The sequence below is a fragment of the Ranitomeya variabilis genome, chromosome 5, assembly GCF_051348905.1.
Source record: "Ranitomeya variabilis isolate aRanVar5 chromosome 5, aRanVar5.hap1, whole genome shotgun sequence".
Lineage (NCBI taxonomy): Eukaryota > Metazoa > Chordata > Amphibia > Anura > Dendrobatidae > Ranitomeya > Ranitomeya variabilis.
The window spans coordinates 340726176-340743620 of NC_135236.1; the positions used below are offsets into that span (position 1 = coordinate 340726176).

The window sequence follows — 17445 nt, forward strand, 5'->3', positions numbered from 1 at the left end:
TGAGGCCAATATTTTTCTCCCACTGATTGATGTCGTGTTTTTGTGTTGAGGTAGAATTTAGAACACAAATCACGGAAAAAATAAATAGGCTTTCTATGGCCCACTGAATGAAAGGGAGAGAGGTGGCACACCCAGGAGTCAAGACTGGCACACAAGCTGAAAGGGCAATATTACTCTCCCACTGTTTTTTGTATGTTTTTTTTTTTTTTTTCAGGGAGACTTTAGAAACCAAATAATATTAAAAAAACCAAAAAAAAAATAGCCTTTCTATGGCCCACTGAATGAGAGAGAGAGGTGGCACACCCAGGAGTCAAGACTGGCACACAAGCTGAAAGGGCAATATTACTCTCCCACTGTTTTTTTATGTATTTTTTGTTTTTTCAGGGAGACTTTAGAAACCAAATAATATAAAAAAAAAAAAAAAAAAAAAAAATAGGCTTGCTATAGCCCACTGAATGAGAGATAGCACACACAGCAGTGGCACACAAGCCCTGACTGAGGCCAATATTTTTCTCCCACTGATTGATGTCGTGTTTTTGTGTTGAGGTAGAATTTAGAACACAAATCACGGAAAAAATAAATAGGCTTTCTATGGCCCACTGAATGAAAGGGAGAGAGGTGGCACACCCAGGAGTCAAGACTGGCACACAAGCTGAAAGGGCAATATTACTCTCCCACTGTTTTTTTATGTATTTTTTGTTTTTTAAGGGAGACTTTAGAAACCCAATAATATTTAAAAAAAAAAAAAAATAGGCTTTCTATGGCCCACTGAATGAGAGGGAGAGAGGTGGCACACCCAGGAGTCAAGACTGGCACACAAGCTGAAAGGGCAATATTACTCTCCCACTGTTTTTTTAGGTTTTTTTTTTTTTTCAGGGAGACTTTAGAAACCAAATAATATTAAAAAAAAAAAAATAAAAATAGGCTTGCTATAGCCCACTGAATGAGAGATAGCACACACAGCAGTGGCACACAAGCCCTGACTGAGGCCAATATTTTTCTCCCACTGATTGATGTAGTGTTTTTGTGTTGAGGTAGAATTTAGAACACAAATCACGGAAAAAATAAATAGGCTTTCTATGGCCCACTGAATGAAAGGGAGAGAGGTGGCACACCCAGGAGTCAAGACTGGCACACAAGCTGAAAGGGCAATATTACTCTCCCACTGTTTTTTTATGTATTTTTTGTTTTTTAAGGGAGACTTTAGAAACCCAATAATATTTAAAAAAATAAATAAATAGGCTTTCTATGGCCCACTGAATGAGAGGGAGAGAGGTGGCACACCCAGGAGTCAAGACTGGCACACAAGCTGAAAGGGCAATATTACTCTCCCACTGTTTTTTTAGGTTTTTTTTTTTTTTCAGGGAGACTTTAGAAACCAAATAATATTAAAAAAAAAAAAAAAAAATAGGCTTGCTATAGCCCACTGAATGAGAGATAGCACACACAGCAGTGGCACACAAGCCCTGACTGAGGCCAATATTTTTCTCCCACTGATTGATGTAGTGTTTTTGTGTTGAGGTAGATTTTAGAACACAAATCACGGAAAAAATAAATAGGCTTTCTATGGCCCACTCAGTGAGAGATGGCACACACAGGGATGGCACTGTAGCAGAAATGCCAATCTTAATCTCCCACAAAAAAAAACAAAACAAAAAAAAAAACTGTCCTACAATTACTATCTCCCTGCAGTAATGTAAGCCAGGTATGGCAGGCAGCAATAGGAGTGGACTGATGCACAAATTAAATAAAAAGTGTGGACAAACAAAAAAGATAGCTGTGCAGAAAGGAAGGAACAAGAGGATATGTGCTTTGAAAAAAGCAGTTGGTTTCCACAGTGGCGTACACACAGCAATACAGCTATCACGGAGCCTTCTAGGGCAGCCCAATGAGCTACAGCGCTGAGGGGAAAAAAAAAAAAAAATAGCTTCCACAGTCCCTGCACACCGAAGGTGGTGTTGGACAGTGGAAATCGCTGCAGCACAAGCGGTTTGGTGGTTAGTGGACCCTGCCTAACGCTCTCCCTGCTTCTGACGAAGCGGCAGCAACCTGTCCCTAAGCTCAGATCAGCAGCAGTAAGATGGCGGTCGGCGGGAACGCCCCTTTATAGCCCCTGTGACGCCGCAGACAGCAAGCCAATCACTGCAATGCCCTTCTCTAAGATGGTGGGGACCAGGATCTATGTCATCACGCTGCCCACACTCTGCGTTCACCTTCATTGGCTGAGAAATGGCGCTTTTCGCGTCATTGAAACGCGACTTTGGCGCGAAAGTCGCGTACCGCATGGCCGACAAGCACAGGGGTCGGATCGGGTTTCATGAGACGCCGACTTAGCCAAAAGTCGGCGACTTTTGAAAATGATCGACCCGTTTCGCTCAACCCTATGTGCCAGTCTTGACTCCTGGGTGTGCCATCTCTCTCTCTCAAATTGTGGGCCATAGAAAGCCTATTAATTTGTTTGCTTGATTTGGGTTCTAAAATCTACCTGAAAAAAAAATCACTACATCAATCAGTGGGAGAAAAATATTGGCCTCAGGGCTTGTGTGCCACTCCTGACTCCTGTGTGTGCCATCTCTCACTCAGTGGGCCATAGAAAGCCTATTTATTTTTTTGCTTGATTTGGGTTCTAAAATCTACCTGAAAAAAAATCACTACATCAATCAGTGGGAGAAAAATATTGGCCTCAGGGCTTGTGTGCCACTCCTGAGTCCTGTGTGTTCCATCTCTCACTCAGTGGGCCATAGAAAGCCTATTAATTTTTTTGCTTGATTTGGGTTCTAAAATCTACCTGAAAAAAAATCACTACATCAATCAGTGGGAGAAAAATATTGGCCTCAGGGCTTGTGTGCCACTCCTGACTCCTGTGTGTGCCATCTCTCACTCAGTGGGCCATAGAAAGCCTATTAATTTTTTTGCTTGATTTGGGTTCTAAAATCTACCTGAAAAAAAATCACTACATCAATCAGTGGGAGAAAAATATTGGCCTCAGGGCTTGTGTGCCACTCCTGACTCCTGTGTGTGCCATCTCTCACTCAGTGGGCCATAGAAAGCCTATTAATTTTTTTGCTTGATTTGGGTTCTAAAATCTACCTGAAATAAAATCACTACATCAATCAGTGGGAGAAAAATATTGGCCTCAGGGCTTGTGTGCCACTCCTGACTCCTGTGTGTGCCATCTCTCACTCAGTGGGCCATAGAAAGCCTTTTTATTTTTTTATTATTTGGTTTCTAAAGTCTCCCTGAAAAAAAAAAAAAATTCAAACAGTGGGAGATTAATATTGCCCTTTCTGCTTGTGTGCCAGTCTTGACTCCTGGGTGTGCCATCTCTCTCTCTCAAATTGTGGGCCATAGAAAGCCTATTAATTTTTTTGCTTGATTTGGGTTCTAAAATCTACCTGAAAAAAAATCACTACATCAATCAGTGGGAGAAAAATATTGGCCTCAGGGCTTGTGTGCCACTCCTGACTCCTGTGTGTGCCATCTCTCACTCAGTGGGCCATAGAAAGCCTATTAATTTTTTTGCTTGATTTGGGTTCTAAAATTTACCTGAAAAAAAATCACTACATCAATCAGTGGGAGAAAAATATTGGCCTCAGGGCTTGTGTGCCACTCCTGACTCCTGTGTGTGCCATCTCTCACTCAGTGGGCCATAGAAAGCCTTTTTTTTTATTATTTGGTTTCTAAAGTCTCCCTGAAAAAAATAAATAAATAAAATAGGTGGGAGATTAATATTGACATTTGTGCTTGAGTGACAGTCCTGCGTGTGTGGCATCTCTGTGATTTGGTGCCACAGAAAACAGAGTGTGTAACATTGGGCTTGATTTTCCTTGTGGTCTCACCAACCTGTAAAGGGATTTTGAAATCAGACTGAAGTTATAGCTCACCATGTAAGTTGTTTGACAGCAACAAATAAAGTTACTTTGGTTAAGTTTTTAAAACAATGAGGAAGTCTTGTGCAAGAGGTCGTGGCCGTGGGCGTTCATTGTCAGCTGGTAATGATGGTAGTGGTAGTGGAGCATCAGGTGGTCGTGGGGATAAAAATATTCCACCTAAGTCTGGAGCTGTGGAGCCAGGTTCGTTGTCTGGCTACACAAGGCCTCGAACGCTCTCTTTTCTGGGAGTAGGAAAACCGCTTTTAAAGCCGGAGCAGCAACAGCAAGTTTTGGCTTACCTTGCAGACTCAGCCTCTAGCTCTTTTGCCTCCTCTTCTGAAACTGGTAAATGTAAAAACAGCGCGTCACTTGTGGATGTTCACGGTCAGGGACATGTCGCTTCCTTGTCCTCTTCAGCAAAAACAACAACAAGAGAGAAGGATGCAGCAGGCGACACAACGGGTTACTCCATGGAGCTCTTTACACATACCGTCCCTGGCTTAGAAAGTGAAACACTTAACAGGCCATGCCCATTACAAGTAGATTCTGACATGGAGTGCACTGATGCACAGCCACAGCCAGAGTACTATGCTGCTCCTTTGACTCAGACCACAACATTGCCCTCTCAGGGTACTGATCCACAATCAGACCCTGATGAGACTATGTTGCCCCGCCACGAACGCTATACCACCGACCGACACGGTGACACAGACGAAGTTGCACATGAGCTCGAAGAGGAGGTAATAGATGACCCAGTTGTTGACCCCGATTGGCAGCCATTGGGGGAACAGGGTGCAGGCGGCAGTAGTTCAGAAGCGGAGGTGGAGGAGGGGCCGCAGCAGGCATCAACATCGCAACAGGTTCCATCTGCCGGTCCCGTATCTGGGCCAAAACGCGTGTCAAAGCCAAAACCTGTTGGAGGACAGCGTGGCCATCCGGTTAAAGCTCAGTCTGCAATCCCTGAAAAGGGATCCGATGCTAGGAAGAGTGCAGTCTGGCATTTTTTTAAACAACATCCAATTGATCAGCGCAAAGTCATCTGTCAAAAATGTTCAACTAGCTTAAGCAGAGGTCAGAATCTGAAAAGTCTCAATACTAGTTGCATGCATAGACACTTAAGCACCATGCATTTTCAAGCCTGGAGTAACTACCAAACGTCCCTTAAGGTTGTAGCACCCTCGGCCAATGAAGCTAGTCAGCAACGCAACATCCCTTCCGTCACTGTAAGGCCACCATTTTCCGCACCACCGGCAGTATCTGTGCAGGTTTCTTTGCCAGCCAAAAGCAGTCAGGGTCAGGGAATCACCAGTTTTGTAGGAGGAAATATTGCATCTAGGGCACCGGCGGAAACAATACCGTCTCCAACCGTCTCTCAGTCTGCCATGTCCACCGGCACACCCGAAAGTTCCACGATCTCCATCTCTCCAGTCCAGCTCACCCTACATGAGACTCTGGTTAGAAAAAGGAAGTACTTATCCTCGCATCCGCGTACACAGGGTTTTAACGCCCACATAGCTAGACTAATCTCGTTAGAGATGATGCCCTACCGGTTAGGGTACCGTCACACATTGAAATTTCCATCGCTACGACGTTACGATTCGTGACGTTCTAGCGATATCGTTACGATATCGCTGTGTCTGACACGCTACTGCGATCAGACACCCTGCTGAGAATCGTACGTCGTAGCAGATCGTTTGGAACTTTCTTTCGTCGCTTGATCACCCGCTGACATCGCTGGATCGTTGTGTGTGACAGTGATCCAGCGATGTCTTCGCTTGTAACCAGGGTAAACATCGGGTAACTAAGCGCAGGGCCGCGCTTAGTAACCCGATGTTTACCCTGGTTACAAGCGTAAACGTAAAAAAACAAACCGTACATACTCACCCGTCGGTGTCCTTCAGGTCCCTTGCCGTCTGCTTCCTGCTCTGAGTGCCGGCCGGAAAGTGAGAGCAGAGCGCAGCGGTGCTGCGATCTGCTCTCACTGTACGGCTGCACTCAGAGCAGGAAGCAGACGGCAAGGGACCTGAAGGACACCGACGGGTGAGTATGTACTGTTTGTTTTTTTACGTTTACGCTGGTAACCAGGGTAAACATCGGGTTACTAAGCGCGGCCCTGCGCTTAGTTACCCGATGTTTACCCTGGTTACCCGGGAACTTCGGCATCGCTCCAGCGCCGTGATTGCAACGTGTGACCGCCGTCTACGACGCTGGAGCGATGATTATACGACGCTGCGACGTCACGAATCGTGCCGTCGCAGCGATGAAAATTTCAATGTGTGACGGTACCCTTAGTTGAAAGCGAAGCTTTCAAAGCCCTAATGGAGTACGCTGAACCACGATACGAGCTACCCAGTCGACACTTTTTTTCCAGAAAAGCCATCCCAGCCCTGCACCAGCATGTTAAACAGCGCATCATCCATGCACTCAGGCAATCTGTGAGTACAAAGGTGCACCTGACTACAGATGCATGGACCAGTAGGCATGGCCAGGGACATTATGTGTCCATCACGGCACACTGGGTGAATGTGGTGGATGCAGGGTCCACAGGGGACATCAATTTCGGGACAGTTGTGCCTAGCCCACGGTCTAGGAAACAGTTGGCTGTAGGCGTTCGCACCCCCTCCTCCTCCTCCTCGTCCTCCTGCAGAAGCTACAGCTCTTCCACAGACCGCAGTCGGCCAACCACTCCATCGGCAGATGACACTGTTGCACACCAGTTGTCCCATTATGGGCCAGCTACTGGCAAGCGTCAGCAGGCTGTATTGGCTATGAAGTGTTTGGGCGACAACAGACACACCGCGGAAGTTCTGTCCGAGTTCTTGCAACAAGAAACGCAGTCGTGGCTGGGCACAGTAGATCTTGAGGCAGGCAAGGTAGTGAGTGATAACGGAAGGAATTTCATGGCTGCCATCTCCCTTTCCCAACTAAAACACATTCCTTGCCTGGCTCACACCTTAAACCTGGTGGTGCAGTGCTTATTGAAAACTTATCCTGGGTTCTCCAACCTGCTCCTCAAAGTGCGTGGACTTTGCTCACATATCCGACGTTCGCCTGTACACTCCAGCCGTATGCAGACCTATCAGCGGTCTTTGAACCTTCCCCAGCATCGCCTAATCATAGACGTTGCAACAAGGTGGAACTCAACACTGCACATGCTTCAGAGACTGTGCCAACAGAGGCGGGCTGTTATGTTTTTGTGGGAGGATACACATACACGGGCAGGCAGTAGGATGGCAGACATGGAGTTGTCAGGTGTGCAGTGGTCGAAGATACAAGACATGTGTCAAGTCCTTCAGTGTTTTGAGGAATGCACACGGCTGGTTAGTGCAGACAACGCCATAATAAGCATGAGCATCCCCCTAATGTGTCTGCTGATGCAAAGTTTGACGCACATAAAGGATCAGCCATCTGCACCAGAGGAAGAGGAAAGCCTTGATGACAGTCAGCCATTGTCTGGTCAGGGCAGTGTACAGGACAAGGTAGCGGGCGAAGAGGAGGTGGAGGACGAGGAGGATGATGGGGATGAGTATATTTTTAATGCCGAAGCTTTCCCGGGGGCACTGGAAATTGGTTGCGTGGCAAGGACGGGTTGTGGTTTTTTGAGGGACACAAGTGACGTAGATTTGCCTGAAACTGCCCCTCAACCAATCACAACCGTAGATTTGACAACTGGAACTTTGGCCCACATGGCGGATTATGCCTTACGTATCCTAAAAAGGGGCACACGCATTACGAAAATGATGAACGATGACGATTACTGGTTGGCCTGCCTCCTTGATCCACGCTATAAAGGCAAATTGCAAAATATTATGCCACATGAGAACTTGGAACTAATATTAGCAACCAAACAATCAACTCTTGTTGACCGTTTGCTTCAGGCATTCCCAGCACACAGCGCACGTGATCGTTCTCACACGAGCTCCAGGGGGCAGCAAACTATGAGTGTTAGGGGTGCACAGATCAGAAGTGGTGTTGGACAGAGGGGTTTTCTGACCAGGTTGTGGAGTGATTTTGCTATGACCGCAGACAGGACAGGTACTGCTGCATCAATTGAAAGTGACAGGAGACAACATTTGTCCAGTATGGTTACTAACTATTTTTCATCCCTTATCGATGTTCTCCCTCAACCGTCATTCCCATTTGATTACTGGGCATCAAAATTAGACACCTGGCCAGAATTGGCAGAATATGCATTGCAGGAGCTTGCTTGCCCGACAGCAAGTGTCCTATCAGAAAGAGTATTCAGTGCTGCAGGTTCAATATTAACGGAAAAAAGGACTCGTCTGGCTACCCAAAATGTTGATGATCTAACATTCATTAAAATGAACCACAACTGGATTTCGAAATCTTTTGCCCCACCTTGCCCGGCCGACACCTAGCTTTCCTATGAAAAGCTCTTGCCTGTGGACAACTGTGAATTACTTTTCTAATGTCTAATTTGCTGCAGCTGATTGTCCAGCATACGACATGTTTACACCTCCCTAAATGGCCAAAGTCCCCACACGGGGCCGTGGTATCGCGACTTGGAGCAAGCACCCGTGAGACTGCTGTTTGTCTGAAGAGGTGGGTGTGCTCGCTTTTGGTCGACGGCATTGCTACTGGGTCCCTCATAGTACAATAAAGTGTCTCTGGCGGTGGTGGTGCGCACCCAACGTCAGACACACTGTTGTAACATGAGGGGCCCTGGGCCTGTACCGCCGGCCACAAGAGAGTTCACCCACCCCCAGGTCAAACATTGCTCTACCACTTCCACAGTTATCTCTCACACTTCCACCAATGTTTAGTCTATGCGCTGACATCCTTCCATACCTGCCACTGACAATACCATTGTGTTGACATGTATGATGGTACTTAACATAGTCAGGGGCAGTGTCCTCTATTTACCACAGTAAATACTTTGCGCTAAATTAGTAGGTCTGAAGCAATGCAGAGGATCCCACCCCTGAACCTAATGATTGCACCCTTTAGTGTTTTTGTTTTGTTTTAATGCGAGACATTCACATTTATTTGTTGTTTTGGACTACTAACTGGCAGACACTCATTACAATCGGCCTCCGTTGACCAGACCACTGCTGCCCGTGTACCCCTGGAACCAATTATAAAGTGCCTACAGCCAGCCCATTTTAGTATGTTAGGCCTTGGAAGCCTGTCTGCGGTCCCTCCTTCCACTAGGCCTCCACTGACCTGACCACTGCTGCCCGTGTACCCCTGGAACCAATTATAAAGTGCCTACAGCCAGCCCATTTTAGTATGTTAGGCCTTGGAAGCCTGTCTGCGGTCCCTCCTTCCACTAGGCCTCCACTGACCTGACCACTGCTGCCCGTGTACCCCTGGAACCAATTATAAAGTGCCTACAGCCAGCCCATTTTAGTATGTTAGGCCTTGGAAGCCTGTCTGCGGTCCCTCCTTCCACTAGGCCTCCACTGACCTGACCACTGCTGCCCGTGTACCCCTGGAACCTATTTTACAGTGCATAGAGCCTATTTTTTTATTTTATTTAATATTAATAAAGCCATGATGGACTACGCTGTACCACGCTATGAGCTACCCAGTTGACAATTCTTTTGCGAGAAAAGCCATCCCACCCCTCCACCAGCATGTTAAAGACCACATTGTCCTTTCATTCTGTCAATCTGTGAGTCCAAAGGTACACCTGACAACAGACACATGGAGCGGTAGGCATGGCCACGGAAGGTTACGTGTCCTTTGTGGCGCAATGGGTTAATGTATTGGATGCATGGTCCACACAGGGGACAGCCTGGTAAGTCTGTCTGCAGTCCCTAATTCAAGTTGTCCTCAAATGAATAAATCTGAGCTTCCACCTTCTGGCTCTCATTAAGTGCTGTTTTTTTAAAAGATTGGTGGTTCCGGCCTACTAACGGTGTCTGCCCCTGCCTGGTGTTGTCCTCAACTAAATAAAGCTGAGCTTCTACCTTCTGGCTCTCTTTAAGTGCTGTGTTTTTAAAAATTGGTGGTTATGGGCCTACTAACGGTGTCTTCCCCTGCCTGGTGTTGTCCTCAACTGAATAAAGCTGAGCTTCTACCTTCTGGCTCTCTTTAAGTGCTGTTTTTTAAAAGATTGGTGGTTCCGGCCTACTAACGGTGTCTTCCCCTACCTGGTGTTGTCCTCAACTGAAGAAAGCTGAGCTTCTACCTTCTGGCTCTCTTTAAGTGCTGTTTTTTAAAAGATTGGTGGTGCCGGCCTACTAACGGTGTCTTCCCCTCCCTGGTGTTGCCCTCAACTGAATACAGCTGAGCTTCTACCTTCTGGCTTTCGGCCTATAGTATCAGATATTAAACTGCATTTGGCCTACTAGTGTGGTTGGGCCCTTAAAACAGTGTCTGCTGCTCTTGGGTTTGCTACTCCACTGAACAAAGCAGTGCCGCCTGTTTAGTCCTGTTACCAATTTTGAACGGCATTTAGCCTACTTTATTCTTTGGCCCTATATCTGTTTCCTCCTCATCCTGCCCATTGCGCAGCCACTGCTAGATGAGTCTGCTGGTACATTGACCCAGACCACTACATTCCCCTTGCACTCTACACAGCCAGAATCTGACCCTGCTGAAAGTAAGGTTCCCCTTCCCGCATGATATACCACCTTACACAGGGACAAAGAGGAAGGTGCAGATGAAAGTGCAGGTTCCTTCATCAGGTGGGGGGGCATACTCGTTGGCGACGTCACTGGCACAGGGCCCCTCAGAGTACGCAAAAGTGTCGCTGCTGGTGGGAGGCGCCCCCGCCGTGCAAACACACCGCTGTACTTTGAGGGGCCCTGTGCCAGTGCCAATGCCAATGAGTGGGCCCCCCTGCTTGCTTAGGATCACAGCACTTGCAAACTTGACATACTTACCTCTCACTGCTCCACCGCCGTGACGTAGTCCACGTTTCCTGTGCCCACTAAAACCTTGAACCAGCCCTACCCCCCACAACTTTTGCCAAATGACCCCCAATTTCCAATGCCCAACTATTATTATAAAGTTAATTAAGATTGACAAGCTTCAGAAACAAGAATGGATGTTTTTGGCATTAAAATGGGCACTGTAGGTGTTTTCCTGGCCTCCACTCACTGCCGACTATGCTTCCCCATTGACTTGCATTGGGTTTCGTGTTTCGGTCGATCCCCGACTTTTAGCGATAATCGGCCGACTGCACTCGACTCGACTCTGGACAAAGTCGGGTTTCACAAAACCCGACTCGACCTTAAAAAAATGAAAGTCGCTCAACCCTAATTAAGAGAGTTAGAAAGGAAGAAGTCATGAATGAAGGAGAGTTTATTACACACAGAGCGAGAATTCCAAAGGGCACAACTGAAAGAGACAGAAGGCATGCATGGAATATTAATAAGGTTAGAGGGGTTTCTGGGTGTAGCAATTGGGAGGTTTGACTGGCTATAACATGGGGGGCCGGGGTTTGGAGAGATGTCTCCAGCGACTAGGAGAAGGAGGATAGAAAGAGTGAGCAGATGGTTAAGTGATTTGTGAGAGCGTCTCTTGTGTTGGATGGTGGGACTGAATGGATCTGCGCTGTTAAGCAATGTGAACAGAGCATGAGTGCTATACATAGGAGAAGCAAGAACAGAGGGGCCGATATGGATGGAGTGTAAAGAGTTTATGTAAGGGCGGTGAATGTGAGTGAATGCAGCAGCCAGGATATAGATTATACAGATACATATGGTGAGTATTTGTTCTGTTCCAAATGAATAGGGAAAAGGTTTAGATTGTCTTACCTGTCTCCTGCCCTGTCTAACTGCCATGTTATAACTGCTGAATACTTAGAAAAAAATACTTTGAATAAAAGTACATGAATAATAGTGCACGAATGCACCCCTGCATGAATGCATCCCCAAAGTATGTCTACATTTATAGAAGGATAGCTCTTAGATTTCACTTTTTTTTTTTTTTTTTTTAAAAAGGGTGTTTCTCCCCCTCTCGTTACAAATCAATCTAACTCAATTGAGACAGCAGGACACAATAAAAGTAGTGATCAGATAAACAAAACTCCAGGTCTACATGGATCATAAACCCCTTTGAAACAGTTATGTGATCTCTCTACATAGGGACAAGCAAAAGTGAGTTAAATATCTATAAACACAAACAAATGCATAATAAGATGACTACCATATATACTGTAGATATATGCAGGATTCAATGCCGAAGATTATTACTTATTTAGCGTCTTACAATAGACCTTATGGATGAAAAATACAATATAAGAAGACTAAAGTAGATTCAAATGAAGGGAGTTAGTGAGAAGAACTTGACCATGTGGCAGCACAATGTAAACGATAAATAGGAATTGTGGTCATAAAAGAATGAAAAACATTTAGCCTGAACTTACTTTTACAGGCATTATTCTCAAAGCCAACTGCAGGGCTCCATGGTGCATCATTATAAAATTCTTTACATTTTTCACAGTTTAAGCCATCTGTATTATGTTGACAGACACATTTGCCATGGACCTAGAGTCAGTGAAAGATGCATAAGACACAAATCTGTAAAAATATACTATAATTACTGTAAGTAATTCCCATACAACAAGCCATATTAAAGGGGTTGTCAACTACAACCCCTTTGAATCTGTATGTTTCCCTCCAGTAAAGTAATACTCACCTCCAGTGAGTGATGGTGTCTCCGTGGCTTTTCTACATGCATTTGCATATTTCCCTTTAGGGATGGGGGCAGTGTTCTGGATCACTGCGTTGAGAAACTCGTGATGGTGTCTCCGCGGTGTTGGATGTTTTGATCTCCCCGAGGTCATTCATCCTTATGTTTATAGTCTTTTCACTAGGCACTGCTCCTAATAGCCAGTTTCCTACTCCACACTGATGAGGGGCAAATACCCTGAAACAGCTGTCTGTGGATGGATACCATGTTTTGGCATAGGTGGTTTTCCTTTCTTGGATGCTGCCCTTCCCGTGGTTGTTCCTTCCCGGTGAAAGACCTGGCTATTCATTGCTTGCGTTGAGAAACACGTGATGGTGTCTCCGCGGCTTTTCTACATGTATTTGCACATTTCCCTTTAGGGATGGGGGCAGTGTTCTGGATCACTGCGTTGAGAAACACGTGATGGTTTCTCCGCGGTGTTGGATGTTTTGATCTCCCCAAGGTCATTCACCCTTATGTTTATAGTCCTTACTGCTCACAGACAGAGTAGCCTGCATAGTCTTCTATATTAAGACAGGCCACACACACAGCATGAAAAGGGAAACTAAAGAGGGAAGCAGCACTGGCTCCGCCCTCACAGGATGTCCTGCTGCCAGCACCACACGCTGAAGAAAGACCCTGTGCTGACTGTAGGAGCTGTCAGTCAAGAACTGAAAATGTCTCTCTTTTTCTCTATTTGACCCTCTCTCACTCAGCAAGGGCCCACCAGGGATTTCACCGATACTCCCAAGGCCAATCTGACCCTGCTTGCTACCAACATAAAACTGTATATTTATAATACAAAACAGATCACACAGATAGGGAGGAAGTCAAACTTACCATTCCAGGTTCATTGAAAACGTCTCCTCTCATGGAATCTACTGGGATGCATTGACTGGCATGACCATTACAGAAGCAGTTTCCTCTGATAATCATTTCATATATAGCATAATAATATTTTTCCTGCTGCTCACTTTGCCATCCATTGCCTAACGTATCTCCAAAGGTGTGAAGCTTTGTAAAATTAATTCTTAAATTTGTTATGGTAATTATATCTAAAAAAGAACAATATTTAATGTTAACAGGAAAAAAAGCAAGAATTATAATCATAATACTTAAGATATAAATTGTGATATTCATTAGGCAGTCTAATCTTATATTTTTACGTCAAATAACTACTGCTTACAATAAAAAAATCGCGTGTGCAATACACTGCATTTATGAAGCTATGCACAAATAGTTTCCCTCTAAATTGGTGTAGCTTTAGATAAAGTTCATATAGAGAATAATATGACGTAAAACAACTAAGAACCAATATTTCTGGTTATTTGAAATTATTGTATTTTCATACCTTGTATGTAGGCATCATATGGATCATCAATATCAAAACTGGGATCTAGAGCTTTCAAAACCACCTAGGCATAATTAAAAGGTATAATTAGTTTTAGACATACCAGTGTATTAAAGAAATCTATACTTTTATACAAATTTGCTTAATGCATAGTTTGTTTAAAGAGGCCATGTCCCTGGGTCACAAGTGGACAGATTTTATTCTAATTTTATTCCCTCTGCTCCCTCTTTTTTTTTTTTTATAAAATCCCCCACATGATTTCAGAGATGGTTTATTAAGTACTAATTTTTGCAGTCTTTACCAAAGGGGCTTTACTCATAGAATCCTCTGAGGTGAATCGTCTGGGGCGAATCCTCTGGGGCGTATCTTTAGGCTGCTCTGCAGTATTACCCTGTGAGCAACACCCCTTGGTAAAGACCATAACAATTTGTACTGAATATAAGGCCAAAATGTCTAGAACGCAATTGCGGCGTTAAATTAAACAAAAATGAAATATTCTGAGAAGCAACGGGAATAAAATAAAAGTAAAAACTGGCCACTTTGACCTCGTGACAAGTCTTAATAAAGCACAGCTCAAAATAAAAAAGATGAATATTTATGTTTTTTGTTATTACAGCTATATTGATGTGAGCAATTATTCAATGTAAAATTGTAATGTAAAACTTAAAAAAAAAAAATTAACACACTTTAAATGTCACAAGCAAATGTAGTCCAAATTAGGATATCTACGTATGTCTTTCATCCTTGTTGGATAATAAATAATAATCTTTATTTTTATATAGCACATATTCCGCAGCGCTTTACAGTTTTGCACACATTATCATCGCTGTCCCCATTGGGGCTCACAATCTAGATTTCCTATCAGTATGTCTTTGTGGGAGGATACCGGAGAACCCGGAGGAAACCCACGCAAACACAGGGAGAACATACAAACTCCTTGAAGATGTTGTCCTTGGAGGGTTTTGAACCCAGGACTCCAGCGCTGCAATGCTAACCACTGAGCCACCATGCTGCCCAGTGTTGGATGAACACTGAGGTGCTTGTATTTATCAGAGAGACAAATGTTTACTTTGTTGCTGTAGTATTTCTTCACTACTAGTTAGATATGTTGTGCGCAAAGGTGATGAATCCAGGATACATCGTGAGGGCCGTAACACATCTTTAATACCCTTGTGCTTATCTGGATCCACCTGAACATCAGACTTTGATTCATCACTGCCTTTGTGCCTATTTCTGTCTAGCTTTGTGTTTTCTCCTTTTAGACCAACTACTTTATTCTAGTTAAACCTTTTTGAAGTTTACTTTGCCTGTGTTTTTTGGTTTCCGTTTTGTTAGTGGAATTTCGTGATTCGAGCTGTTTTTGCCCGATTCATGAATTTCGAGTTTTTAAATAGCTGCAAAATTTTAACTCCTTTCTGCCATCAGACGGAACAGTACGTCCGATGGCAGATCCTCTGCTTTGATGCAGGTTCCGGCGGTGAGCCTGCATCAAAGTCGGGACAGGTCAGCTGTTTTGCACATAGACTTTAATTGGTGAGTGCCACTCAATTCTCAGAGGCAAATCATGCATTCTGCAATATTTTTTCCTCGGACCTAGATATAAGTGGTATCTGTCAAAACCACGGATATCACTCATCTGATTTAAATGGTCATCTGCACGGGGCCTTAGACAGACATCAGCCTGTTAGACCCCACTCAATGGCAGGCCCATTGACATTAAAATAAAAAAAGTTACAGATCACCGAAAATGGTGATTCAAACCAATTTTTTTGTCTACTGACACAGAATTCCATAAAAATAAACATTTAGTTAGGATACAGTTGGATCTGTCCATTGCATTATTCATTTTTGGGGATTTAGAATATATTTCTACATATAGTATAAACCCAGCCCTCTGGGGTATTACCTCTCCTTCGGAGGAAGGCTCCATGTCTGAATATCTTGAATCACAGACTACATCTCCTATTTCTTCAGCATGACCTTCAGAAATGTGTGGAAAAGCTAAATCACAATTTTGTGCAAAATATCTGAACACCTTCCATGTCTTCCCAAAATCCCGAGATCGCTCAACTAACATTGCAGCAGGGCGGAATGTCTGGAGAAACAGCATAACAAACAAGTAAATAACAGCAATAACAAAAAGAACAAACGCATCCGAAACTTCAAACTGTTAGACCTCATTAACAAGAACATATTCTCAGCAAGTCAGGGTAATGGTCTGTGTGAGGACAGTGCATTGAACTATAAAAGTCAGTGTGGTAGTGTATATGAGTGATTTTCCATGTGGAATAATAGTCAACATGGAAAAAAAAATCTCACTGATCTTGTCCATAGTGCAGATTGGACAGTGTGATTTCTAAGGCCGGAGTTACACTAGTCTGTAATACGGACGAGTGCTATGCGATAGAAAATCGCATAGCACTCGGACCAGTATTCTACTATGGGGCAGCTCACATCTCCAGTTTTTCCCTCGGCGGTTTTCAGTGTGCGAGTGAAATCGCAGCATGCTGTGATTGTCACCGACACTCGGCAGAGAAATGTCTCACTTGCACCCATATAAGCCTATGGGTGCGAGTGAGACAGCGCACATCACTCGGATATAATTCAAGTGCTGTGCTCTAAATGCTGACCCCGGCAATGGAGGAGATGGAGAAAGTAATTTATCCGCCTCCTCCACAGCAGTGCTCCTATTCTCTCTGTGCGAGAGGCTCGGAGCACAGATGCATGACACTCGGCTCCTGCTCGCAGAAGAGCAGCAGCCGAGGGTCATTAGCATATCGCATCCGATGCTCTCACATCGGATGCAATACACTAGTTTGACTTCAGCCTAATAGTAATAGCTCCAGCTCCTGTCTGCAGATGAGAGCTCAGAAATGCAAGAAGAACTCAATTTGTGGATGTAACAGGTTAGAGAAACAAACAATCATGTGAATTCAGCCTAAAGCTGCAGTTGCTGACTTTACTACTCCTATATATTCATTTTTACTTCTACTGTATAGTGCCAACATATTCCACAGCACTTTACAATATACTGCATCTTTCAGAATATAAGAAGCACTTTTTTCCTTCAAATTTGAGAGGCAAATGGAGGGGCATCTTTTAATCCAAAGGTAAGTTACCGGGGGTAGCGGCTGCAGTGGAGTGGGATCACAGGAGGCAGGGTAACTGCTTCAGGAGGATGGCGCTGGTAGCAGGAGTGAGGCGATGCTGCAGGCAGTGTTATGATCCGGTGACCTTGGAGCCGCATGAGACTTTCTCTGGAGTAGGTGGAACCTGTACTGACCGCAAACCCTAAACTGACACAGCAACTAGAAGTAGCCGTGGGGTGTACCTAACACATCCTAGACACCTCGACACAGCCGGAGAACTAAATACCCCTATAGATGGAAATGGGAATTCTATCTTGCCTCAGAGCAGAACCCCAAATGATAGGTAGCCCCCACAAATATTGACTGTGAGTATTAGAGGAAAGACACACGCAGGCAGAAAACAGGATTTAGCAAAAGAGGCCACTCTAGCTAAATAGAAAAGGATAGGATAGAATACTAAGCGGTCAGTATTAAAACCCTAAAAATATCC

General features: G+C 44.6%; 1 protein-coding gene across 3 annotated transcripts in view; it reads right to left on the reverse strand.

Moving 5' to 3' along the window:
• The window catches only part of LAMB4 (laminin subunit beta 4), a 394745-nt gene that overhangs the window by 314779 nt on the left and 62521 nt on the right, over window positions 1–17445 (reverse strand). For all 3 annotated transcript variants that reach the window (XM_077264810.1, XM_077264809.1, XM_077264812.1), the window contains exons 6-9: window positions 15773–15961; window positions 13867–13930; window positions 13356–13570; window positions 12211–12331 (exon numbers count right to left, since the gene is read on the reverse strand). In XM_077264810.1, coding sequence (XP_077120925.1) covers window positions 12211–12331; window positions 13356–13570; window positions 13867–13930; window positions 15773–15961 — 589 coding nt within the window. The remainder of the gene's footprint in view (window positions 1–12210; window positions 12332–13355; window positions 13571–13866; window positions 13931–15772; window positions 15962–17445) is intronic.